General features: G+C 50.1%; 4 protein-coding genes and 1 pseudogene across 4 annotated transcripts; 3 read left to right on the plus strand and 2 right to left on the minus strand.

Annotated features, from left to right (window-relative positions):
- Window positions 1-276: 276 nt before the first annotated feature.
- LOC117844391 (malvidin galactosylase UGT88C3-like) lies at window positions 277-3409 on the minus strand. Its single transcript, XM_034725105.2, has 3 exons — window positions 3272-3409; window positions 1279-1450; window positions 277-1247 (listed from the first exon to the last, which is right to left on the minus strand). Exons 1-3 carry the CDS (start codon window positions 3407-3409, stop codon window positions 346-348), a joined length of 1212 nt encoding a protein of 403 aa, XP_034580996.2. The 3' UTR covers window positions 277-345.
- A 1802-nt stretch (window positions 3410-5211) lies between these two features.
- Window positions 5212-7258, plus strand: LOC117846068 (malvidin galactosylase UGT88C3). Its single transcript, XM_034727169.2, has one exon. The coding sequence runs from the start codon at window positions 5606-5608 to the stop codon at window positions 7067-7069; it is 1464 nt and encodes a 487-aa protein (XP_034583060.1). The 5' UTR covers window positions 5212-5605; the 3' UTR covers window positions 7070-7258.
- Window positions 7259-8773: 1515 nt separating this feature from the next.
- On the minus strand, window positions 8774-11183 carry LOC117845972 (two-component response regulator ORR10-like; annotated as a pseudogene).
- A 163-nt stretch (window positions 11184-11346) lies between these two features.
- Window positions 11347-13132, plus strand: LOC117845971 (malvidin galactosylase UGT88C3). Its single transcript, XM_034727067.2, has one exon. It carries the CDS (start codon window positions 11513-11515, stop codon window positions 12944-12946), a length of 1434 nt encoding a protein of 477 aa, XP_034582958.1. The 5' UTR covers window positions 11347-11512; the 3' UTR covers window positions 12947-13132.
- Window positions 13133-16053: 2921 nt separating this feature from the next.
- On the plus strand, window positions 16054-17807 carry LOC117842414 (malvidin galactosylase UGT88C3). The gene has a single exon (XM_034722869.2). The coding sequence runs from the start codon at window positions 16215-16217 to the stop codon at window positions 17691-17693; it is 1479 nt and encodes a 492-aa protein (XP_034578760.1). The 5' UTR covers window positions 16054-16214; the 3' UTR covers window positions 17694-17807.
- The last annotated feature ends 7483 nt before the right edge of the window (window positions 17808-25290 follow it).

Below are 25290 nucleotides of genomic sequence, written 5' to 3' on the forward strand. Positions count from 1 at the left end.
GGCCTGTGGGACGCCCCGGTTACGAGATGACCTCCTTCTATCTTAATTTTCATGTTTAAGTTTTCTAGCCTTGAGTGTCTGAGTTTTTCTGTTATATGTAATAGTCCCTAATGTTGTAAGTGTAAACTTCTATTCTTCTTAAATGCACGGCATTGCTCCTGCCAAAGTTTCAAAAAAAAATCTGCTTCAAGTCGGACTCGAACTCGACTCTCCTGTTTGCCTAAACACTTGCAGGTTGCAGCATGCCGTGCGTGTCGACGAACTGACGTCCGCTTCATCGTGAAGCGGACGCCCCGCCGGTGGACCGACGTGCCAACGTCCGGAACAAACGGGCCGCGCGCGGGCCTACGCGGTCGCCGTCGTCGCACATGCACCCGCGCGAATCGCCTCACGCAGCCTCTCCAGCGCCACCCGCGTCCCCCGCGAGGACCCACCCTCCTCCACGGCCTTCCGGCACGCGGCCTTCATCTCCGCGGCCTTCCCCCGCGCCCTCCGCCCCTCCTCGCCGCCGTCCATGAGGGACCTAACGGCGCGCTCCAGCTCGGCGGCCTCCACGAAGTTGCCCCGCTCCCTGTCCACCTCCATGGCCACGCCCACGCCCACCGCGGACACGAGCTCGAACGCGTTCAGGTGCTGCTCCGCGTACAGCGGCCACGGCGCCAGCGGCACGCCGTGCCACAGGCTCTCCAGCGTCGAGTTCCACCCGCAGTGCGTCACGAAGCCGCCCACGGCCGGGTGGGCGAGCACCTCCTTCTGCGGCGCCCACCGGGGCCACACGAGGCCCCTTCCTTCGGTCCGCTCCAGGAACCCGTCCGGGAGGAGCTCGCCTAGGTCGGCGTCCGACGGGTGCCGCGACCCGGCAGCGGGAGGGCCGCGCAGCACCCACCGGAACCGGCGCCCGCTCCGCTCTAGCCCCGTGGCGACCTCTCGCGCCTTCGCGGCGTCGAACCAGCCCAAGCTCCCGAAGCACAGGAACACCACCGACGCCCTCGGCTGCGCGTCCAGCCACCGGACGCATGCCTCGTCGGTCGCATCATCATCTCTCACGCCGAGGTCCAGCACCGGTTCGATCGGGTACAGTGGCGGCGACGGCCGTCCCGGCACGCACCGCCCCTCGGCTATCGCCGCGAGATGCCCCGGCTCGAGCTCCGCCACCGTGTTGACGATGATTCCGTCGGCGTCCATGAACCGTCTGCCGTGGTACACGAACCACGTGAAGTTCGGGCTGTCCTTGCGGCCCATGAACCCGGGGGCTCCTCGGCCGGGAGGTGCTGGAACCGGACGCCGCGACGCGCCGGACGTGCGCGTCCACCTCCGACGCGGACTCCGGCCTCGGCGGCCGCACAACGAGGACGGTCACCGTGAGCTCCCGGCGGGGATAGGCGCCGGCGCCGGCGCCGTGGCCCAGCAGGCGCTTCCCGGCTTTTGAATGAGCCTTTTCAATGAGCTCCTTTCAAGGCGGTTATTCTCGCTTAAAACATTTCAAACACCTATCGTGGTATCACATCCGCACTCGCACTCGCACTCACACGCCTCGAATCCTGAAATTTTCACCATTCCAGTCCGATCTAGTAGAAAAATGGGCAAAGCGTCTGTTTTTCTACACAATCGCTTGTATACACACGTACAACATATCCCTATAATCGCCTGTAAAAACTAAAGGTGATGGATCCGGAGATTGATAAAGTCATCGTCAACACCTCGCTATGACAGGCACGTAAAAAATACAGACATAGACGCCAGGGGCGGAGCCCGGGGGCACGCAGGGTCTGGTCCCCCCTACTGCTGTCATAAGACCACACACATGAGCGCTTAAATGTTTTGCTAATCGCGGTATTAACACCTCCCCTCAAACAGGACTCACGATTACCGGAGGCCATAACGAATCATTACCATGCTAAAGAAACCATATTGGCCCAAATAAGATTTTCTTTTTCTCACTAAACCCATCTATATTCTCTGTTATCCTAGGTTTATTTTTACTAGCACTCGATGGATGATCACAGTTAGTAGCATCACTGTGTAATCTATCTATATAAATATATTTAGGTTATAAGACTCATTCTATCGTAGAAAATCTAATATATAGTTTAGCAGACTTGTTTCTAGAATACCTTTGTAATCCATGTTATATCGGAATTCTTGAAAAAAAATATGAGATCATTTTCTATTTAATGTCTCGGCCCTCTCTTGTGAAATCCTAGCTCCGCCTTAACAAACACTCACGTATACTGAAGAGATTGAACCAACAAATCTTGAGATCGATCGAGTGACTACTTATACCTATGGTTGACGAGTACGTTGCTAACCACCGGCGTAGAGTATAAAGATCGAGCTTCGATCCCAAGCGGGCGTAGTGGCTGTCTGTTCTAGCGACAAGTTGTGCTAATAATGATCGCGGCGAGCGAGCACTGAGCAGACGGGACAGCTAAGGCCCCGTTTGGTTACTGGGACTAAAGTTAGTCCTTGTCACATCGAATATTTAGATATTAATTAGAACTATTAAATATAAATTAATTATAAAATTAATTGGACATATGGAGGCTAATTCACGAGACAAATCTATTAAACCTAATTAGTCCATGATTTGACAGTGTGATGCTACCGTAAACATGTGCTAATCATGAATTAATTAGGCTTAATAAATTCGTCTCGCGAATTAGCCTCCATCTATATAATTAGTTTTATAATTAACTCATGTTTAGTCCTCCTAATTAGCCTCCGAAGATTCGATGTGACATGGACTAAACTTTAGCTTGAGGATCCAAACACCCCCTAACAGTCTTCTTCTGTCCAGTCCAGGTCCACAGGGAATCAAAGTAGAAGCATCAAATTTGACGTGTGCAACCGAATTGCACTCTATTCCAAATTATAAGTCATTCCAACTTTTTTAGAGAGTAGTTTAATCAAATTTATACAATAAAGTACTAACATTCATGATACCAATAAATACCATTAGTTTTTTCATTAAATATATTTTTATAGTATATCTATTTGGTGCAATAAATCTTTGTGAATCCTTTTATAATTTTGGTCAAACATAAATAGTTTGACTTTTTTTTATTGGAATTACTTTGTAATTTGGAAGAGTGAGTATATGCCTTCTCCGGAATGGTCTGAACGGCGATGGCTCCGAGATAACACGAGGAATGACTCTTTGCCGGTAGGCCGTAGGGGCCGGAATAAGAGCACGGTTGCGGTTGGTCGGTTGCTGTTGTAGTGTTGTCGCTCACCCGTTGTTTATTTGCTTCCATGCTGGCATGGATAGCACAGCGACACCGTCCTGCGGTTCCCCGAACACCACTACACCAGCGCCACTTCCCGCCGCTTCTGTCAGCGGCAGCACATGATCAGGTGGCCGGAGGCCAGAGCCGGGCTCAGGGAGGAGGACGACGGTTACGTTCGCCATTGCCTCCGGTATGGCAAAAAGCTTCTGCCGAGCGCCCGAGCTAAACAAGCTATGGTGAGTGATGAGTGATGAGTGACGACACTGCTGACTGTTCTACAGCGTGTAGGTTACAGGATTCTTCCAGCGAGCCGGCAGAGAATGGTCTTCGGTAGCTTTGCTGCGAGCAATATAATTGGAGGATCCTAAAGTCCCTAGATAGTAGATACTCCACCACCATGCATGCATGCATATGAAGCACACCATTACACCAGTCCATGCATGCATGCCTGGTGGTCCCCACTACCCTCCTGACATCCTTTCAAACCACACGCTTGTTATTACCCCGAGCCGTTCACCGGGCCGTCCTCCTAAACAGCACCACCTTGTTGTCACCCCGCGACGCCCCTCCCCTGGACCCGGCGGCGCCCGCGCCGGCGAGGGGCTCCCAGGCCTTGCACCACTTCCGGACGGGCCCGCTGAAGGAGGCGGCGCTGCTGCTGACGGCCGTATCGCGTCGAGGAGCGGCTCAGGCGGGGAGCCACGGTGTCCATCTGCTGCTCAAGTGTGGCGACAGAGGCAGCCATTGATGGTCGCTGACTGCTTGATTGGCTTGTAGTAGCGGAGGCAATTGGCGAGCACGAGCAGCAATATTCCGCTACTAGCTGCAGGAGGGATGCCTCGCCGCCGGCCGCGCTAGGCGAGGAGACCGTGGGCGTAGGGCTTGCCCCGATCTTGTCCCGAGCTCTGCCATGCCGCGAGCTCGGCCGTCCGTGTCTCCGTGAGATAGCGCCGTCGCGAGCTGGGGCCCGTGTCGTCGGCGGCGGCGTCGCTGGACCCGCCAACGAGTCCAACTGCCCAAGTTTTAACGGCGTCACTGATTTTTGGGTAAAAATTAACGGCAATGGCACCGTAAGGGATGGAATATAAAATCTGATGGCACTGAAACGATGAATAAATTTTGATGGCATAGAAGGAATAACTATAATTTTCAATGACCGCCTGCATGCTACTAGTGCTGCAGCTCTACGAATCGAGTGCATTATATATTGATACTCGTTCTGTCTCGTTGTTATTGTAATAATTTTATTCTAAAGTCAAATCTCCCTACTATCTTTGGACATCAGTTCCTTAAAACTAGTATAGCTTGACATCATAAGATTTGTGTTCTTGGGTTCACCGGTAGAAGGACTTTCATAATAAATGATTTGCATGCTGTGAGACTATATATGAATTTCTATAAATTTACAATTAAAGATATAACTATTTGACTTAGGACAAGGTAAAATGAACAGAGTATCGTGGACTTCTCTATATAAGGAAAACGGAAAAAGATAAACGGCCTTGTTAGTTTTTCATGCTCTGGGCCTCAGGTCGTTGTTGATAAGTTGTCCACCACGACGGCCGCCTACTACCTTGAAGATGGCCCAAAAGGTTCGTGCGCGTGCATCGGGCCGGCTGTTGTCGGGCGGAAATCGCGTGGAATGGGCTGCAGCTGGATACTGGATCCTCCTACCTCCCGGGCCCGAAACTGGTTGAGGACTCGGGCCGGAAATCACTTTGCCCCGTCTGGCTGGCGGTGCCGGAATTCCACGCCAGCCGGCGAGTCAAACGGATAGGATTTGCCGGGGTGGAAACATTTGACACGGACGGACAGTGACGCGAGGACCGAATCACTCCGGCTTTGAAGCACGGGCAGCGACGGTCCAAACTGGGGGCGTCGCGGCGTGGCTTCACCGGCACTGCGACACCTTGAATCCCGATGCCTCGCTAGGCCCCACGCCAGCATCACTTGGCCAGGCCAAGCAGACGCAGAAACGTGCTGTGCTAGGGATCAGTATTCGGAATCTTTTTTTTTTATTGAAAAAAAAATGAATGATCAGTATTCAGATCTTAGCGGATTGTTTACAACGACCGATCGCGGAATCTGCTGGACTGGAGAAAGCACTTCACGCTTCCCGCGTGCTCACCAATTATGTTATCTTGACTCTTGAAGGGATCGAGCAACCGGGTCCCTCACTCCGACGCCTTCAGCTGCCAAAATCAGTGCCAGTCACTATCGACTAGCTCATCAGTCCGGTGAATTTCGAGAAGCTACGCAATCATCATACTCGTCTCGACCTACTTGCTAGTAGCGCAGTGCAGTAGAGACGCACGGCGGTCAGCACCAAATCAGCAGAGAGATCACACCTGCAGCGAGCGACGACAGAGGGTGCGATAATGGCGACGCCGGCGCTGGTGCTCCTGCCGGAGTGGGGCTCCGGCCACCTCATGTCCATGCTCGAGTCCTGCAAGCGCGTGCTCCTCAGCGGCGGCGGCGGCGGCGGCGGCAAGGCCTTCTCCATCACCCTGCTCGTCGTGCGCCCGCCCACCGACGAGGCCACCTCCGAGGTGGAGGCGCACGTGCGCCGGGAGGCCGCGTCGGGGCTAGACATCCGCTTCCACCGCCTCCCCGCCGTGGACCCGCCCGCGGGCGACCTCGGGGTCGAGGAGTTCTCCGCGCTCTACCTCAGCCTCCACGCGCCGCACGTCCGGGATGCCATCGCCGGCATGGAGTGCCCCGTCGCCGCGCTCGTGCTCGACCTCTTCGCCGCGACGCTGGTCGACGTGGCGCGGGACCTCGGGGTGCCCTCCTACGTCTTCATGTCGTCCACGGGCGCCATGCTCGCGCTCATGCTGCACCTGCCCGTGCTCCACGAGCGGGTCACCGTGGAGTTCGACGAGGTGGAGGGGGAGATCGAGGTGCCGGGCCTGCCGCCGGTGCCGCCGGCCAACATGCCGTGCCCCGTCGTGGACAAGAAGAGCCCCAACTACACGTGGTTCGTACGCCTCGGCGACAGCTTCATGGACGCCACGGGCATCATCGCCAACACCGCGGACGCTCTCGAGCCGGGGCCCCTCGCGGCCATCGCCGAGGGACGGTGCGTGCCGGGGCGCCCCGCGCCGCCGGTGTACCCGGTCGGCCCCGTGTTGTCGCTCGGCGACCGCTCGCCGTCGCACGAGTGCGTCAAGTGGCTGGACGCGCAGCCGCCGGCGTCGGTGGTGTTCCTCTGCTTCGGGAGCATGGGCTGGTTCGACCCGCCGCAGGTGGTGGAGATCACCGCCGCGCTGGAGCGGAGCGGCCAGCGCTTCCTGTGGGTCCTGCGTGGCCCGCCTTCGTCGGAGACGGGCGCCGGCTCCCCGGACGGGTCGGAGCACCCGACGGACGCGAACCTGGACGAGATCCTCCCGGAGGGGTTCCTGGAGCGGACCAAGGGCAGGGGCATGGTGTGGCCCAAGTGGGCGCCGCAGAAGGACATCCTGGCGCACCCGGCCGTGGGCGGCTTCGTGACGCACGGCGGCTGGAACTCGGTGCTGGAGAGCCTGTGGCACGGCGTGCCGATGGCGCCGTGGCCGCTCTACGCGGAGCAGCACCTGAACGCGTTCGAGCTGGTGGCGGACATGGGCGTGGCCGTGCCGCTGAAGGTGGACAGAAAGCGGGACAACTTCGTGGATGCCGCGGAGCTGGAGGGAACGGTGAAGGAGCTGATGGGCGGCGGCGAGGTGGGGAGGAAGGCGAGGGAGAAGGCCAAGCAGATGATGGCCGTGTGCAGGGAGGCCGTGGCGGAGGGCGGGTCGTCGCATGCCGCGCTGCAGAGGCTCGCCCAGGCGCTCCACGACGGCGCGGCGATGCCCAAGAAGTGAAAGGCCCGGCAGCGTAGCCGTGTGCTCGTCGATCGTTCGATCATGGCGCGTCCATGGATCACGGGCTCACGGTGTTTCTTTTCAGGATTTTACCAGTTGTTCGCGAGGTAAAGGTTGGATGCGGCAGAGTGATTTGTGTTCAATCATCAGTCCGCAATAATAAACGCCGGTTGCCTTTTGCGCGCGTCATCCGCATCCACGAGTTCCACGGGCTTTGCATCAACTACAGTGGGCACGGACAGTGATTCCACGCTATCGATCTGTTCCAACGATCCTACGTACTGTGCCGTGCCACACAGCGGCAAGCCAATGTGTGGTGGGGGCGGTGGCACATGGCAGACATGGGCTGACAGGGAGATGGCATGATGCGAACCAAAGACGCGATGCGGCGCCAACACCAGCAGCCTAATTTGACCCGAATCTGTGCAATACCCTTGCCTCACCGGCTCACCGCTCGCCGCCACCACCAAACGCCCTTCGCCGCATCTCTCCTTGTCGTGAGGGAAGCCCCCCCCCCGCAACCACAAAACCTGTCCGAGTCCGACACCTTTGCTAGTTACTCCGTCACCCGCCGCTTCCGGGCGCGCAGGGTTGGGGGGGGGGGGGGGGGGGGGGGGGGGGGGGGGGGCGGGCGGAGGTCGGAGGATAGATGCAACACACGCTGGCAGACGAGCAAGAAGTGCTCTTCTGTCCAGCTCGTGTTGTGCCCCTGCGCCCCTGTGCATAGAGCTAAGTAGAAAAGCGTAAGACTCCTGATCCGATTCAACTTGTTCATACGTTTGCAAGGCAAGTTTATGAGCTATTTGATTAGTTGAAATAAACATGTCATTCAATTTATACGTCAAATCCGCGTGCCAGGGGGTGGCTGCCGCCAGCCAAGCCAAGCCCAGCGCGTGGCTTATTCCATCTCCGGCATCCGGAGCAAGCGAGAAGGGGCGGTGGCAGGAGAATATTCTCGAGGGAGGGCAGGGAGTTTTTTTTTTCACGAAATGGTACGTGTAACTATGATAATGATTCATGAAGAAGAGATAGGAAATTTGTGCTTTTGAAGTACCTTTTGCGGTTGGTCTTTAGATTAACTTTTTTTTAAAAAAGGAATTGTTGGAACTATTGGTGTTTGCCTAGATAATTCGGAAGCGAATTTTTTTTTCCTAGAGCGGAGCATTCCAAAATTCTAAGAAACCAAATTAAACTATCTTTGATATCAAAGGAGGCACAATGAGCTGAGCTTGCTCGTCAGCGACCCCAACCTGTGCAGGCCGAATTGGCCCATTATACCCAGGTCTGCCAGCAGCCCAACTGGAGAGAGCGCGGCCCAAGAGCACCCGGGCCAAGGGCGGCCAGTGTAACGTTAGGAGTTCTTCCCTTAAAAAAAAAAACCTTTTTGCTATTGGCATCGGTGTAGTAGGTAGGTTAGGTTGACACAGGAAAAATGGTCCGTTCATCCTGAAATTTTCTCCCTTAACTCACTTCAACTTTCATCCTTAACATGACATAACAGTCCATTGGCTAACGGTGTTGGACCCTTTTGCCCCTGGGCGCTCGCATGCAGACTGGGCGCATGCAGACGCTGGGCGCATGCACGCAGACTCGCTGGCTGGGCGCATGCAGCCTGGCTGCCTGGCTACTGTTTTTTTCCCTCATTTTTGTACAGCATTTTTTATAACATTTCTACAGCATTTATTTCAACAGATACACAAGCTTTTTTTATAACAAACCTCCAGCATATAGGTCACAGATACACAAGGAAATGTTAAAAATGAATTCGATACACAAGGGGGTTAATTCTCCTGTGTTACAAATTAGTTTGCCAAAAGCTAAGTAAAACAAAGAATAAAGGGAGAAAAAAGGGGGCTAATTCTCCTATAATCAGTTTGTAGTTCGTTGCTGCCTGCTGCTGCTGCTGTCGTTTGTGGGGTTACTGCATTCGTTGCTGTTGCTGTCGCTTTGCTGGTGCTGTTCCTGGTAGTGCTCCTTGCATCTGCTTTTCAGTATGTGGGGCTTCATCTTGCTCATGTCTGATAGCCTCACTGGTTTTAGGAAAAACTCATCCGCTCCTTCTTCCAGGCATCTGATTCAAAATATCATGAAAAATGAGTCAGTGATTTTACCTAGAGTCCTAGATCAAGATGCAATTAAGTTCTTTTTTTACTTTTTTTGTTTCTGTCTGTACGTAACACGGATATCTACAAGATCAGCATGCGTATCATTCCATATCTTTTTTGTTATTTTACACCAGATATGTCGAGATTATAGTAGGACGGTGTGAGCTTGTGTCGTGTGGGGCGGTTCCTCTATTATACAACACATGTGACGCCAAATCACCAAGGATTCGGAGAGATATCCATATCCAGTTTGGTGCTAAACATATTCATTTCTATGCCTCCATACAGAAGAAAAGGAACTTTAACTCTCTAACAGTTTTCTTATCATGAAGTAATTTTCTAATATTTTTTCTTAAACGGTAAATTTGGTTTCTTGATTTACTTCTACTCAGCCACTGATTAGTATATCTTGACATTTGACTTTGATTTGTTCTTCAAAAATCAGGAGATAATCCGAAAAATATTATATAGATCCATAAGAATTCTCACCTATTGATCCTTGAAGGAATGTTCTCGGATGACATGATCAGCACTGGGGTATCTCTTAGAGACGATGATTCCTGCTTGAACAAAACAAGCATGTACATCTTTCTTCTTCAGCGGATCATACCAAGAAACACTAGAGAGAATATGGTAGTTACCTTGACCTTCTTGAGCAGATCATATCCTGTCAAGATCATATCCTGTCATGCCAGACATGCAGTAGTCTGTGATTATCAGGTTCACCGCGACCTCCTGATTATCAACAAAGCAGTAGCAGGACCAAGATACATCAGAAACCTTTCTTCAGATTAGGAACACAACTACACATGGTTTATTGATTTTATCAGGTCATATCATAGGAAGTAGAAGAGGAAGCCGTCTTCTTACCAGCTGATCCGCATGAACAGAAACTGGGCTGCTGTCCTCGCCATGGATCCCCAGGAACTCGAGAGCCTTGCTCCCGGAATCGAGTGAGTCTAGGGTTCGAGTCCCGTCCTGAATCGAGGGGAAACGGAGAGCAGGCACGGGAGAGAAAGTGACGGAGGGCAATTGTGACCCCCAACGAAATACCTGACAGGTGTCCCGGGGCATCGGCACTAATTAACGGAACGGACGGTGGTGTCATATTAGGTATGGAAGTTGAAGTGAGTGTCAAATAAGGTACGAAGAAAATTTTAGGACAAAGAAAGGAACGAGTTATTTTTTCGGTATCAAATAGGGAATTTTCTCTAGATTTTATTGGTGAGCTAAGAGTGTCTTGCGTGCATTCCCGGGTCCTCAATCATGTGCCATCGAGGAGTATCAAATGCTATTGGTTGACAGGCTTGGTTTGCCAGTGTGGGGCAGGAAATCACCTGTTTTACATGTAGCTGCTAGTACTGAGCAGGCCAAGCAAACACCTGCCTAATTTTTTATGGCTACCACACCTGTGGCTTGCCAAAGGCCAAAGGGTGGCCGAGAACCAAGCAGTGCACCATAAATCCACAATACCTTGTGACCTGTGGGGCTCTGCTTCTCGTCCGTCTGTAGAGAGGCCAAGTACAAAGAATCCTACCGATCTGGAACGAGCGGGTGACATGTGATGGCGTTAGGTGTTCGTCCATATCATATACATGGACATTGAAAAAACGTCCGAGACCGCGATTGTTTGTTTCAACTGAAATGCCAGTCATGGTGTCTATCTGGAAGGGTACAGAAGCTGAAGCCACAGTGGATGCAGTAATAACCTTCAGACTAGAAACTGACAGGATCAGATGAAATCCCTGCCGCAGACATGAACATCCTTGCTGGAGAAGTGCGGAACTGTGGGTTGATTATACAAATTCGTGGAACGTGCTTCAACCGTGCCTTCCTGCTCATGTAAAAATTTTACTGCTACTGCGCCACAAGTGAGCTCCGGGCTCCGGCCATCAGTGAGAAAATCGAACAGCTGATCGACCGTCACCATTCAAGCTTTGTACTGGAACACCGTGACACTGCACCTTCGACCCATCGCCCATGAGGCTGACATTTCACCGTGCTCCTTTGCACGCTCGAGGCCGTGCCTTTTTGATAAAAGAGGTCGCGCCATTGAAGCAGAGACAGCGGATGACGGGTCCTCTGATTTCAGCAAGAGCACTCATTTTGGATGCTTGCCTCACGTCGCCACTCGCCTCATAAAGCTATTCTAAACTTCCCAGGAAGGCAGAAAGCGACGTCTCGTGCGGCATCTCGTTGCCTTTAGATGATTTTTCAAGCACGGTGGGTGCCTGAATAATAAACATCCTGCAGTTGGGTGCACTTTCTGGTGCTTATCCAATCCAAGCATCTCGTTCCGAGAATTCGCGACGCTGGAGGTCCAAATCCTTGCCCATCCATGGCGACCCCGACAGTCGTGCTGGTGCCCGTGTGGGGCGCCGGACACCTCATGTCCCTGCTCGACTCCGGCAAGCGGCTGCTCGCCCGCGCCGGCCGCGCGCTCTCGCTCACCGTGCTCGTCATCAGCGCGCCCACGGAGCACCTCGCGGCCGAGGTCGCGGCCCACATCCGCCGGGAGGAGGCCTCCGGCCTCGACGTCCGCTTCGTCCACCTCCCCGCCGTGGAGCCCCCGACGGACTGGGTCGGCATCGAGGAGTTCGTCTCCCGGATCGTGCAGGTGAACGCGCCCCACGTCCGGGCGGTGATTTCCAGCTTGCCGTCCCCGGTGGCCGGGGTCGTCCTGGACTTCTTCTGCACCACGCTGCTCGACGTGTCCCGTGACCTCGCCGTGCCGACCTACGTCTACTTCACCTCCAACGCCGCGATGCTGGCGTTCATGCTGCGCCTGCCGGCGCTCCACGAGGAGGTGCCGGTCGAGTTCGAGGAGATGGAGGGCGCGGTGGACGTGCCCGGGCTGCCGCCGCTGCCGCCGTCTTCTGTTCCGACACCGGTGACCGACAAGAAGAACCCGAACTACACGTGGTTCGTGTACCATGGCAGGCGCTTCGCGGAGACCGACGGCATCATCGTCAACACGGCCGCCGAGCTCGAGCAGAGCGCGCTTGCCGCCATCGCCAACGGGCGGTGCACGCGCGGCGCCCGTGCCCCGAAGGTCTATCCGATTGGCCCGGTGATCTCGTTCGCGCCGCCCCCCGAGCAGCCGCACGAGTGCGTGCGGTGGCTCGACGCGCAGTCCCCAGCCTCCGTGGTGCTCCTCTGCTTCGGGAGCGGAGGCTTCTTCGCCGCGCCGCAGGCGCGCGAGATTGCCCACGGCTTGGAACGCAGCGGCCACCGCTTCCTCTGGGTGCTGCGCGGCCCTCCGGCGCCCGGCGGCGGGCGGCACCCGACGGACGCGAACCTCGCCGAGCTGCTCCCTGACGGATTCCTGGACAGGACCAAGGATAGAGGCCTGGTGTGGCCGACGTGGGCGCCGCAGAAGGAGATACTCGCCCACGCCGCCGTGGGGGGTTTCGTGACGCACGGCGGCTGGAACTCGTCCCTCGAGAGCCTGTGGCACGGCGTGCCGATGGCGCCGTGGCCGCTGTACGCCGAGCAGCACACGAACGCGTTCACGCTCGTGGCCGTCATGGGCGTCGCCGTGGCGATGAAGGTGGACAGGAAGCGGGACAACTTCGTGGAGGCGGTGGAGCTGGAGCGAGCGGTGAAGGAGCTGATGGGCGGCGGCGAGGAGGGGAGGAAGGCGAGGGAGAAGGCCATGGAGATGAAGGCCGCGTGCAGGAACGCCGTGGAGGAGGGTGGCTCATCCTACGCGGCGCTGCAGAGTCTATCCGAGGCTCTCTACAAAGGCGCAGTGGTTGTCGGCACGAATTAAGTGAGGCAGCGTCATCAATGTCGTGTTCTCCTATGCTTGCACAATGGCACATTGGGTGATTTGTTTGGAGGCATCACATGTTTTTGTATTTGCCAATAAAAATTACTGCCTCTCATACTAAACGATTTGTTTGGAGGCATCATATATTTTTATTTGCGAATAAAAAATACCGCCTGTCATACTAAACTAGTATCTCAACGTATGTTTCCACGTAGGTTAATAATTTTGAGAAATTTATTGTTGGCGCTAGAAATCAGCCGATTGAATCTCTAGCGTCGGACATACGACCCGGGAGAATCTGCTTAACTCCTGTTCGGGTGATTGCCCTGGTGCGGTTCGCGCGGCGTGCCAGCCAATCTGATCTGTTGATTGGCAAGGAAAGAAACGTGTCAGATCCCAGAGGTTGCGATCGGCTAAGGTTCCGATCTCGAGAAAGCTTATCAGCGAATCGGCCGATTTGCTGTAATAAAGAAATCGGTTATAATGCAGCCGATTACCAGGCAACGTTGGTAAAGAAAACTGCTAGAGTAATCTAAACAACGCTATAGTAGCAATACTAGGAATAGATCTGAATCGGCTATGTGGAAAGCAGTAAATTAAGTAACAAGATATGAGAAAGCCGAAAGTTCCAATTCCAAGTTGGATAATTGGTGATAAAACTAGAAGAACAGGTAAAACCTAGAATTCTAGTGATTATCGATAACTAGTGAATAAATCTAAACGAAACGACAGCGATGCGCCCGAAGTTAAAGCTTAGATATTACTCGATAAGCAGAACTTACAGAATGGGCCGGAGATCAAGTTGATGCAGCCCCACCAACCCGTACGAACTCGTGAAAAGAAGAAAAGTATTAGCGAAGTCGCCTGCTCGAAAGTAAGTGCGAGGAAATAGTAGTTTGTTGTATTGATTTGATGATGATTTCAGATCTATGAAGGCGGCTATTTATAGCCTGTTACAACCAATCTCTTAACCAACTAGGACTCTATCTCTAATTTTAAACGAAAACGAATATTTACAAGTACAATTCGTATTGGGTTGATCATCGCGTTCTCATGGGCCGATCTCTTCTTTATCTTCATAGTTCATTTTAAGCCCATATTGGTCCAATTGCTCCAGCCTCCCAATCGGCCGATTTCCACCAACTCCATCCGCCGAAATACTGCAGCACCGATCGGCCGATCCTCAACTGCAGCACCGATCGGCCGATCCTCAACCGCAGCACCAATCGGCCGATTCCCAATCGTGACTTCCGCGTTTTGCCGCGTCTCTTGATTTCTTCCCTTCTTGACGCCGATTCCATACGTGTCAAAATCCGGCGTCAACACTTATATTAAAAATTTATTAAAAAAATAGCATCTACGGCTAATAATAAATATTGTTTACCTTACAACTATCTCTCATTTATTAAATATTTTAACTCAATGCTCTTATGGATACGCGGTTGTGTTATACTTTAGTAAGTAATTACACATTTTCATCATTATTCATAGTTTTTTCTTCATTTTGCATCCCACCTCTATATGTGTTTTTTTTACCGAAGTCAGCAACGGAAGCCCCAACCTATTTTTGTATAATTTATTCATTCCAGGCTCATTTAATTCGCTCCCACTGGGAGTCGAACCCAGACCTGCTAGGGTGCTACTCAGATGATCTAACCACTAGGAGAGACCCTTTCACACCTCTATATGTGTTTGGTTTGTGTTCAATTACTCTTAATTCAAGCTATATGTTTAACATGGAAATCACCATTCTAGTTGCTTCATCTATACATCATCTATACATGTATTCATGGTAACATACATTATGTATATACCTTGAGTTAGTATTTTTATATTAATAATAGTGAAAATAGGTAACATAGAATTGTGTGTTGGTATACTTGGGATAATTTTTTTATAATGTCATAGATATGTTATTTTTAAAGATAACATATGTGGTTAATTTAGATGCACGTTGAGAGTTAGTGCTACTCCAACATGCTTAACATGGAACTTGGTGTTCCTGTCGCTTCCATAATGATACACATCATACATACATACTTAAGTTAGTATCTTATATATTAAAAGTTAATGGTAGAAACTAGTAATTTAGAATCATATATTGGTGTGTTTTAGGATATTTTATATAATAACATATGTAACTTATTTTTAATAATGGGAGGTGTAGATAATTTAGTTGTAAATTTAGGGGTTACTTTAAGTTATTTTTATAATGATATAGATGGGTAATTTAGATGAATATAGGGATGTTACTTAGATTATTTTTCATAAAATGGCAGAGGCAGTAACCTGCTATAGATTGAGGGGTTACTCTAGATTATTTTCATAACAACAAAAAGTGGATAATCTTTTTAGAATATAATAGATCCAATAGCTACGATGATTGAGTCTATAGATTGATCATTGATTGACACATGTTTCTAATTTTTTGTGAAAATTCTAAAATTTATTTTTTCTAAAGCGTCTCACGAGGATTAATGTGAAGATTCCGAAAGAAGCCATCAATTAAAATAGTAAGATAAGATGCCATGTTTTAACTGAGTAATAATTAAAGTTGATCGCTGATGTAAAAATGTTTACAATTTCAAGTAGGAGTAATATTATGTTTTGTAAAAATGTTAATATTGCGTGTTACAATTTTAACTGAGTAATATTAAAGTTGTTCTTAGCCGTCGCTGTTCCCGCCCTCTCTCGTCTCAACTGCTAGCTGACGAAGCATCTTGAACCTAACCCTGAGCCTTAAGCCCAAACCCATCAAGCTCTCACCGAAGCTGAAGACCATGCTATCAGCGTAGGATGATTGGTTAGCGAAATTCTTACGTGGAGAAAAATAAAATTGCTCGAATATGGTTTAGCAATTCCCAATAATAATGCTCAAACTTGCTGTGCGTTATGGACTCTTGCCAATGTCTATAGTAGTAGACACGACAAACAAAAGAAAACAAAGGGATAGTACAGCAGATGGAGGTTGTTTGGATGCTAGGCCCTAGTGTTGACACGTGAAGTCCGCCGCTACGCGATCCGAATGCGACTGAACCATCACCCTCACCGTCGATCCGTTCCCTGAAATAAGATCTCACCGTCCATCGCACCAAACCATGCTCTCGGCTTGGCACCATACCTGTTACTGCCTCCAATAGTGGACCCAAAACGGAGGGGATTTTAAGCCACAGCCTACAAGAACCAAGGCGCGCTTGCAATCTACCCGCGCTCGATTTCCTACTCCTCCAACATCTGTTCCCAATCACCACGACGCGGGCGCCAAAGAATGGCCATCATCTCAACGCCGTCGTCCCAGTCCGGTGAACCGGCGGCAAAGCCGACGGTGGTCTTGGTGGCCCTATGGGGCGTGAGCCACTTTGCGCCCATGGTCGAGGCCGGCAAGCGCCTGCTCGACCTCAGCGGCCGCTCCCTCACCGTCAACGTCGTCCTGGTGCCGTCGCCGACGGGGAAGTGGGAGGACGCGATCTTCGAGCGCATACGCCGGGAGGAGGCCAGCGGGCAGGGCATCCGCTTCCACCACCCCGCCGCCGTCGAGCCCCCCACCGACCACACCGGCATCGAGGAGTTCGTCTCCCGCTACGTGCAGCTGTACGTGGCCGACCTCAAGGCGATCGTCTCCGGCCTCGCGTGCCCGGTCGCCGCGGTCGTCGTCGACATCTTCTGCACGACGCTGCTCGACGCGCCCCTGGAGCTTGGCGTGCCGGCCTACGTCTTCCTCACCTGCGGCGCCGCCATGGCCGCAGTCCTGCTGCGCTCCCCGTCGCTCGACGAGGAGGTGGCCGCCGAGGTCGAGTTCCGGGAGCTGGAGGGTGGGGTGGACGTGCCTGGCCTCCCGCCGGTGCCGGCGACGAACCTCCCGTCGGGACTGGACAATAGGAAGATCCGGACGTACAAGTGGTTCCTGTACAATGGAAGGCGCTACCTGGAAACCAACGGCATCCTCATCAACACCATCGCCGAGCTCGAGGAAAGCGTTCTCGCTGCCATCACCGACGGGAGGTGCACGCGCGGCATCCCCACCCCGCCGGTGTACACCATCGGCCCGGTGGTCGCCATTGCCCCGCCCTCCGAGGAGAAGGACGAGTGCGTGCGGTGGCTCGATTCGCAGCCAGCAGCCTCCGTGTTGTTCCTGTGCTTCGGAGGCGGCGGGGGATACTTCAGCGTGCCCCAGGTGCACGAGATAGCACAGGGCCTGGAGCGCAGCGGGCACCGCTTCCTCTGGGTGCTGCGCGGGCAGCCGGAGCCCGGCATGAAGGTGCCCACGGACGCGAACCTCGCCGAGCTGCTCCCCGATGGCTTCCTCGAGAGGACCAAGGGCAGGGGCCTGGTGTGGCCCACGAGGGCGCCGCAGAAGGAGATACTGGCGCACGCCGCCGTGGGGGGCTTCGTCACGCACTGCGGCTGGAACTCGTCCGTCGAGAGCTTGTGGTTCGGCGTGCCGACGCTGCCGTGGCCGCAAGCCGCCGAGCAGCACTTGAACGCGTTCGTGCTGGTGGCCGAGATGGGCGTCGCAGTGGGGATGAAGGTGGACAAGGAGAGGAGAAACTTCGTGGAGGCGGCCGAGCTGGAGCGAGCGGTGAAGGCTCTCATGGGCGACGGCGAGGTGGCGAGGAAGATTAGGGAAAAGTCCGCGGAGATGAAGGCCGTGTGCCGCAAGGCCGTTGAGGAGGGCGGATCGTCGGTCGTCTCGCTGCAGAGGCTGTATGATGCGCTCATCCAAGGCGCGGTGGAACCAAAAGTGTGATGCCACGGTGCCGGTGCTTCGGAATTATGTGTCTGAGTGTTGTGCTTCGTTCTTCGATGGGTCTCGGAGCTTACGTTGATTTAAGGAAAAGCTATAGCTCACTCAATTTTTTCCCGTCCGATCGTTGTTTGATGGTTGTGGCGGCGTATTTATCTTGTTCCTACAATTGTAGATCTCATCAAAATATACAATTGTTATATAAAATTTATCTCCATTCGAACACAAATGCAAAAGTTACGGATTCTTGAAAGTCTGGCATGAACGAATGAGCTGTCGTGGATGTGTTTCTACAGTAGTGTCGTACCCACGCACCCTAAACCTACGATTATGTGAACCTACAAAAGATTAGCATAGTGATATTGCATTGAGATTAGCAAAACCATCTTAGCTCTTATCTAATTTTTAATGAACACGTCACCTAAAGTTTAAAGAGTTGCATTTTTTTTAACGGAGGGAGTATATATCTAGAAAATTATGGCCACATGTACTGAGTCTAAGGACTCAGAACCCAATAAATATGTTTTATCACGAACTAACCAACTGAGCTAACAAACAAAAGAAAAAAAAGAAAAAAAAGAAAAAAAAGACTATAGCAAATTTTAGGTTGGCACATTTTGGTAGTTGGTTACAAACCAAATCAGGATAGGTCGGCACATTTTGGTAGTTGGGCACAAACCAAATCAGGATAGAGCGATGCCAACTAAACAAATGCATAATAGCTAAAATGGGGGATATCAGATCATCAGTATCCCTTCACATTCTTCCGATTCTTTAAAACTTACTCCCTTCGTTCCAAATTGTAAGTCGATTTAGCTTTTTTATATTCATAGATATTATAATACATCTAAATAGTGTATGTCTAAATGCATAATAATATTAATGAATCTGGAAAAGTCAAAACAACCTACAATTTGGAACTATAGATGGCCAAACGGGTGGCTCGGCCCGACCCGGCATGGCACGAGCATAGTTTGACCCGGCACGTTTAGGCCCGTATAATGACCATGCCGCCCCGTCCTACATGCCGATATAGATTTCCATTTGGCACTAACACTACGGGCCGGCCCGAGCACGACATGAAGAAGCACGGCTCGAAAACGGCCCGGCCCGTGAGCCATCGTGCCAGTGCCAGGCCCGGCACGGCGTTAGTGCCGTGTCTGGGCCGCCAATTCGGCCCGTAGTGCCGGCACGGGCACGGCACGCTTAATGGGCCGGCCCGCATAAGGCACGGCTCAAACGGCTATTAGCCGTCGGATCCTCCGCCCCCGCTCCATCCGACCGTTGGATCCGACCGTTGGCAGGGGCGCGTATATAAGGAAGGCCGAAGGCGCGCGCACCCCCCATCCGTAACCCTAGCTCATTTGCGCCGCTCCTCTCTCTCTCTCTCTCTTCGCTCGCTCTCCTCTCTCTCTCCGGCTCTCTGGCTCTCTGCCTCCCTCCCCGGATCCCCTCCTTTCTGCCCTTCTCCTCCCCCTCCGGTGGCCTCCGGCCTCCGCCGGTACTTGCACACGGCACGACCATGAATACTCCTATCACCTATGGCTATTCTTGATCTCGCATTCTCGCTTCGCGTCATCCTTCTCGTCATCTCCGTGTCGACCTCGCTAGGTCTCGGCCCCGCGTCGATCTCGCCGGATCCGCATTAGAACTCGCCGGATCCGTAGTCGGTCTCGCTGGGTCTGTGCTTCGTCAACGTCGCCGGCGACTCCGGTGCTCCGGCTATCAAGGTAGGAAACCCTAACCCTAACCCTTGCTCAATCGACCCCTTATCCCTAACCGGCTAATCCTAACTCTTGTTTTTGTGTAGCCGTTGAGGAACCGGGGCGCGGGCGTGTGACGATGGCCGGATCCGACGACGACGAGACGGTTCAGGGTGGGTCGAACCAAGAGAGACGGCTTTGCGGGTTGGCCGGAGATGATGACGAGGATGACATGCACGAGGATGCCGCCGAGCTCTTCGGCCGTGTGGCTCAACCTCCCATCGTCCTCGAGCCATGCGATGACCAAGCAGTGGACGGGGACGGGGAAGAGAACAACGGTAAGCGCTCACACCCCTCTACCTCGGCCGTGTGGCTTGATTTCAAGAAGATATTCAAAATGGTGAACGGTAAGAAGGTAAGGTATGGAGCTAAATGCATCCATTGCTCTAAGGAGTACTCTGGGCGCTCTAGTGGTGGCACTGGTCACCTCACCCGCCATAGGGATAGATGCCCTAGAAGGCGTGAGAAAACTCACATGTCTCAGTCACAAATCTCTTTTAATCCTGATGGTAGTATTCGTAATTGGGAGTACTGTCCTATAGTTGCCCGTACTCAACTTGTTAGACTGCTTGCTAGGCTTGATGTTCCTGTCTCTTTGGGTGAATCTTATGCATTTGAAGATTACATTAGAACTTCTCATAATCCTAAATTTGTTGCAGTATCTAGGCAAACCTCCACTAGAGACCTGCTAAAATACTTCAATGATTGCAAGGCTAAGCTTGTTGAGATTGTGAAATCTGCTGGTGTTAATTGTGTGTGTCTAACCTCTGATATTTGGTCTGGTAATGCCAAAGAGGACTACCTCAGTGTTGTTGCTCACTACATAAACTCTGATTGGCAACTAGAGAAGAGAGTGCTTGGTCTTAGGCTGATTGATTGTTCACACAATGGTCAAAATATTGCTGATCGTGTTGCATCTGTGCTTGATGACTATTGTTTGACTGAAAAAGTTTTTGCTGTTACTTTGGACAATGCATCATCTAATGTTTCAGCCATGCAAAAGCTTAGACCTGTTCTTTCTAAATATCTTGGTATTGAAGTTGTGGATGATGATAGGGATGACAATGCACATTCAGTTAATTCTTTGTTCTTGCATCAGCGTTGTGCATGCCATATTATCAATCTGATTGTTAAGGAGGCTCTAACTGCTCTTAAGCCATTGATTGAGAAGTTTAGAATTGCAATATCTTTCTTAAACTCATCTAATCAGAGAATTGCTGCATATAAAATTTATTGCATTGCCACTGGTGTTAGGCCTAGAAAGTTTCAGCTAGACATGGAAGTTAGGTGGAATTCTACATATCTAATGCTTAAGCATTTGTTTCCTCATAAGGTCCCATTCACAACTTTCATCATTGCTCAATATCCTAGGGTTGAAGGTGATCAGTTGCTTTTATCTGATGATAATTGGGCTATGGCAGAAAAAGTGCTAAGATTTCTTGAACTGTTTTATGATGCTACAGTTACATTATCTGGTGTGTACTATCCTACATCTCCACTTATGATTCATTATCTTGTTAAGATTGCTATGCACTTAAAGAATTATGCTAATGATACTCACATCAGACATGTGGTTCAACCTATGATAGACAAGTATAACAAATACTGGAGGGACATACCTTTGCTTTATTCTTTTGCATTCATCCAGGACCCTAGAGCTAAAATGAAAGGTTTCAATAGAGTGCTCAGGAGGTTGGGTACCCTTACCAGTACAGATTACAGTGCTTACTAGGTTAGCACTAGAGCTCGACTTACTGATGTCTACAACAAGTATGAGGAGAAATATGGAGGTGTTAGGTTGAGGAGGACTGTACCTCCTAACCTATCTGGTAAGAAAAGGTCTGCTTGGGATGAAATTTATGATGATGATGATGTTGGTTCTGCTGGTGGCATGCATTCTCTAGTTGCTACTCTAAGCATGGCTAGAGATACATCTGCAACTGCCCTTCTGCATGCTGCCAGTTCTTCAGGTGGTAATGTTTCTGAACTTGTTTCTTACTTGGACTGTGACACAGTGAACCATTTAGATGATGATTTTAACATCTTGAACTGGTGGTATCAACACAAACTCACATATCCAGTGTTGTCAACCATGGCGGTCCAAGTTCCGACTCCCAGGTCGAGATCTCCCATCAAACCGTAATATTAAAACCGGGCCACCTACAGACGCTTTACGCCCAATCATCATCTTGTTCATTATTGAGAATAGGCCTCTTCTCACACCGTACCAGTTCTTTTTGCAGTTGAATCTTCCCGTTCTGGCTTATTGAGCGTATAGATTCTTTTTGAGAAACTTAGCCTCCGACCCGACCAAGAGAGAAGACAGGGTCAAGCCGACGCCGCCTAGCCGAAGTATAAGGAAAAAAATAAGGTAATGGATTTCAAAAGAAGAAAAGAAAAAAAAGATTTTAGCTCTGACTCTCGAGAGAAAGTCTTGCCTTTGGCGGGAGGACTCCTTCTTTTTGCAACTAAAACCTATCCACTTCCTTGAGAAATTCAATACCTACTTCGGTACGATACATACGGCCTCGGCAAAGCAGAGAAGGGATAGCGATGCGATTCCTACTAGTACTAACGATTCAAACCTAGCCCCTTAGACTGTTCCCATCTCCTTCCGAGAAATCCGATTTAGCGCTGGAGGGCCGTACCTCTATTTACGATAATTGCTTTAGGAGCAGGTGCCTTTTAGGATTAGGATTCGGAAGTACCGTTGTTTCCGTAGAGGATTTCGCAGCTTGTTTCGAGTCCTTCTTTTACTTTATCCTTCCTTTCTTTTTAGTCAAGATGTGCTGTAAGGATTAAGAGTGTACCTTATGTGTTTTCAATTCTGCTTCGCATAGCATATCTTATATTAACCCATCTTAAAAGGACTTCCAGACATTGATTTTAGGAGAGTTCCTTTCTGGTAACAAGAGATCCCATATCAGATTAAGTAAAGGGATTACCTAGCTAGCGCATATGAAAGACATTTTTATGCAATTCCATCGGTGCTAGCTCTGTTTTCAGCATTTGCAGGATATATTAACTGTTCCTGTTTCAACCATATCTTCAGAATCCACTTTTAGTATGACTGGCAGGATCATCGAGGAGCGGCGGAGGAAGCTAAAGCCTGACATGGTGGAGATGCTCACCTGCATCAAAGACTGGGAGGCTGCAGAAGCAAGGCTGCAACACATGGTGGAGGACAAGGAACTTGAAGAAGCTTTTGAAGAACTTTATCTTGATTAGTTATCATTTATGTAATGGGACTGTAATATTAAGTACTGGACTCATGGACTGTGATGAACTTTATAATTGGAGCTGGGCTGCACTCTTTTTTCCTGTCTAGGGTTTCTCACAAGGTTGAGTTTTACCTAGATAGGTTTTTAATGAGGCAGCTATTGCACTAAAGCTCCCAATAAAATGTTATTTTGTTATCTCTATGACTCTGTGTGACTGGGTTGTGACTTGTGACTTTCTTACAAATTTGTGAATACAACAAGATAAGTTCTAAATTGCTTGTGAATCTTATTAATTTTGAATTGTGCTTGTAATTCTGTGTAAAAAGAGTGGTACTGTGGTAGGCACACTTAGTGCCAGGGCCGGCACGGGCACTGCAGTGCCGTCGTGCCCTGTGGCACGGCACGGCACGCCAACTGCCTGTTAGTGTCGTGCCTGTGCCGACAGTTAGGCACGGTGGCACTACACGGCACGGCACGGCTAAGTAATCGTGCCATATAGTGCCATGCCAGATAGTGCCCGTGCCAGTGCCGTGCCAGGCGGCTCGTCTGGCCAACTATACATGCCGAAGAAGCGGCCCAGGTACGACACACTGCCTTCTTAGGCAGACCATGCCGGCATGCTGGCCCGGTGGGCCTTAACGGCCTCGCCTTGCTCGTGCCAGCCCGCGGGCACGACATCATCCTACACTTATCAAGAACAGATTCACCAAGAACAGATTCACCGTAGCAATTCAAATTTTATAGGTTTAAAATCAAATAAATTATTGTGCTAACGACATCACAATTCTCACAAGTCATACATACACATGCACAATAACACAAACACGTGTGAATTTAAAAGAGTTCAATATTATTTTGAGCTGTTTGTTTTGCTGCCTCACTAAAAAACTTTGTAGGTAAAAACTCACACGTCATGAGAAAACCCTACAAAGGAAAAAAGAGTACAGCCAACTCTATAATTGTTCAGATACATGACAGTTGCATTATATTTGATCATCAAGATACAAGTTCTCAAATGATTTTTCAAGTTCTAGATCGTCCACGGTAATCTCCTTGCTCCCAATCCTTGATCAAAGCCAGCATCTCCACCATCTTAGGGGCCAGACGACATCATCGCTCCTCAATGATCCTGCCAGTGGTACTTAAATGCAGACTCTGAAGATATGGTAGAAAAAGGCACAGTCATAACATCCCTAGCTAAGATAGAAAGAACATGATAGGATAACCTATACTCATGCCAGCAGTGCAATATGTTGAAGTCATCATCGTACTGGTTGACAATGTCACTGTCTAGATAGGCAGATAGTTCAGATGCAGCAGCAAGAGATGCACCAATACTAGCAGCCTACAACAAAGCACTTGCAATTGTTCTCCTAGATAGGGAAGAGGATGCAGAACCAGAATCCAGGCCAGCACCAAGGCTAGCAACAGCATAGCCAGATGAAGTACCTTGATTACCAAAAATCTTACCCCAAACAATCTTTTTCTTATCCGTAGACCCTGACTGTGTGGCCCTTGGCAACCTCACAGAACCAAACTTAGCATCATACTTGGAAAAGATTGTAGACAATTCAATCCTTACATGAATTAAGTAACAAGAATAATCATTTCCATTGAGCTGAGATAATAGCTAAAGAACATTGCTAAAACCTGTCATCTTAGCTCTAGGATTCAATATAAATGCAAAGGAATAAAGCATAAGTATATCACACCAATAATCTAAATACTTAGCCTTCATGGGTGCAACAACATTTTTGAGATCATCATCATACTCATAGGTATTAAGATGTCCAGCTATTTCAAGAACATGATGCAATACTAATGGAGTAGTAGGATAATAAACACCAGACATAACAACAGTAGAATCATATAACTGTTTAAGAAATAACAGGATCTTTTCAGCAAAATACCAGTTCGTTTCTGTCAGGAGTGGCTTTGCTGAGTGGTTATAAACACAGAAAATGTGTTCTTATGGGGCATTAGATGTTTGAACATGAGATAAGTTGAATTCCATCTCATATCCATATCCAAAGCAAACTTATGAGGACGGACACCAACAACAATGCAATAGGACTTGTATGAAGCAATACATTGGTTAGAAAAATTTAGGAATGAAATTGTTGTTCTAAATGCATTAAGCATAAGCTTGAAAACATCAAGGCCAACCTTAACAATAAGATTAATAATGTGACAAGCACAACACTGATGCAAAAACAGTTTTCCAACATAACCAGACAGTCAAGGACTGAGTTTACCAATGGTGACAATGTTTGCCGATGCATTATTCAACGTAACAGAAAATATCTTATCAGTTAAACCATATCATAAAAAACAGAAGTAATACGCTCAACAATATTATCAGCATTATGAGATACATTAATTAAACGAAGACCTAAGATCCTCTTCTCCAGTTGCCAATCAGCATTCACATAATGAGTAACCACACTAAGCAAATCTTCCTTAGCATTACTAGACCATATGTTAGATATAAGAGCAATAGAGGAAACAGATTGCAAAGAAGTTACAAGATTAGTACGATGCTCATCGAAATACTTACCAAAATCCCTGATGGTGGTTTGCCTCTAAATATACTCCTCAAATGCATCAGACTCACTA

Source organism: Setaria viridis, chromosome 2 (assembly GCF_005286985.2).
Source record: "Setaria viridis chromosome 2, Setaria_viridis_v4.0, whole genome shotgun sequence".
NCBI classification, from domain to species: Eukaryota; Viridiplantae; Streptophyta; class Magnoliopsida; order Poales; family Poaceae; genus Setaria; species Setaria viridis.